The 1,597-nt window shown below is 37.1% G+C and overlaps 1 protein-coding gene across 1 annotated transcript in view; it reads right to left on the reverse strand.

Annotated features, from left to right (window-relative positions):
* The window catches only part of epha4 (EPH receptor A4), an 80,338-nt gene that overhangs the window by 5,353 nt on the left and 73,388 nt on the right, over window positions 1-1,597 (reverse strand). The window contains 1 exon segment of the mRNA XM_015390559.1: window positions 708-724. Within this exon segment, the coding sequence (XP_015246045.1) occupies window positions 708-724 (17 nt within the window).

Here is a 1,597-nt window from a genome sequence, read left to right on the forward strand (position 1 = left end):
TGCTACTTTATTGTCGTAATTTTACGACTTTATTCTCGTAATTTAATGACTATTCTCATTGCTACTTTATTGTCGTAATTTTACGACTTTATTCTCAAAAAAAAAAAGAAAATCTCTATCCTGGCCCTAATACTCCGTCATACAGCAGTAATACTCTCTAGGTAAATGTTCAAACATGTTAAACATTTTAATCTTTCATATATTAACAATTACTTGACAACTAAAATTCTCTGGTTAAATATCACATCTAATTACATTAAAGTTGATTAATACAGAATTCATTCTCTTTTCAGAACTAAATTTATGTTATTTGTGCTAAAGAGAAAAGAGTCTTCAGTGAAATCAGAGATAAATAAATTCTTTAATAATAACTTAAAAATCCATTTAATGTAGATATTAGTAGATGTAAATATTAATTTTATGCAGAAGATTTTTTTTATAAAAGTATGGAAATGGAAAAGATGTTTGGCCCAGAAATGTTTTCTACTGTACCTTTAATTTAGATGGCCTGGATGTTTAAATATAAGCGTCTATTTGTAAGCGAAGGCTGTAGGAAAGTATAGTTAATCTTTATTTAGAAAATATGGATGTTATGGTCGCTCATTTTCCTGTTGGAACAGTATAGACTGACCGTGAGGTTCTGGCGCCGCTCTGCTTTCGGCCCCCCCTCAGCGTACCTTGGTTAATGCCTGGCCCCCCTTATTAACATTTTCTGGCTACGCCTCTGTCACTGGCTGCCCCTTTGCCCTCTCTCTTCTCTGTCAAATTTCAACGCATCTGTCACTCCATCGAACCCGCCACTCCTCTCTGGCCTCTTTTAACCTTTCCCTTTCTGATGCCGTCGGAGGCGGGGCGTCTGCGTCTTTATCTGCGCCGAGGCAGAAGGCCGACCGGCCGGACGTCGGTCTCTACCGTTAAAGAAGGAACGTTTGTTTACATCCCAAAGCAGCAGTTGTGTTTCATTATATCCGGCCCCCTTTGATGCCCCTTTAAAAACCCGGTAGAGTCAACGTCCTTCACCGACCGCCGGACTGGACGGTGCTCCTCTGATTGGTCAATAAATACATAAAACAAACATCTAAACCTCCTGAATGAAAAGGTTGGAATAAAGGAAGAATCAAGCGGATTGATGGGAAGTCTGCAGGAGCTAAACACACTGGAAAAGATCGACATCTAGATAAGATTTTTTCTTAAAATAAATGCATTTGTTGTTGGATTGAGGAGGTAAAGGAGACATTTTGCTAATGGAACAAGACTATTTACATTTAAAATAAGGAAACACTATTGCATTGTCTTATTTCAAATGCATGTTATCTAATTATCTTATTTTAAGAGTAAAAATACTAATTTCATTGGCAAACTATCTAATTAACCTACTAATTATGGGAAAATACACTTAATTTAAGAAATTTTTACTTATTTCCAGATGTATGAGTCAACTGGGCAGCTAACAGCCGTTGACTGAGAGACGGGGGCCTCCATGGAGCCCCTACCTGCCTTTAAAACCCCTGAAAGCCTGAATTTAGACATAAAATTCAATTCTATTCAGTTTATTTCTATAGCTCCATTTCACATTATGTCATCTCAGGTCACTTTC

Source organism: Cyprinodon variegatus, unplaced genomic scaffold (genome assembly GCF_000732505.1).
Source record: "Cyprinodon variegatus isolate N-32 unplaced genomic scaffold, C_variegatus-1.0 Scaffold504, whole genome shotgun sequence".
NCBI classification, from domain to species: Eukaryota; Metazoa; Chordata; class Actinopteri; order Cyprinodontiformes; family Cyprinodontidae; genus Cyprinodon; species Cyprinodon variegatus.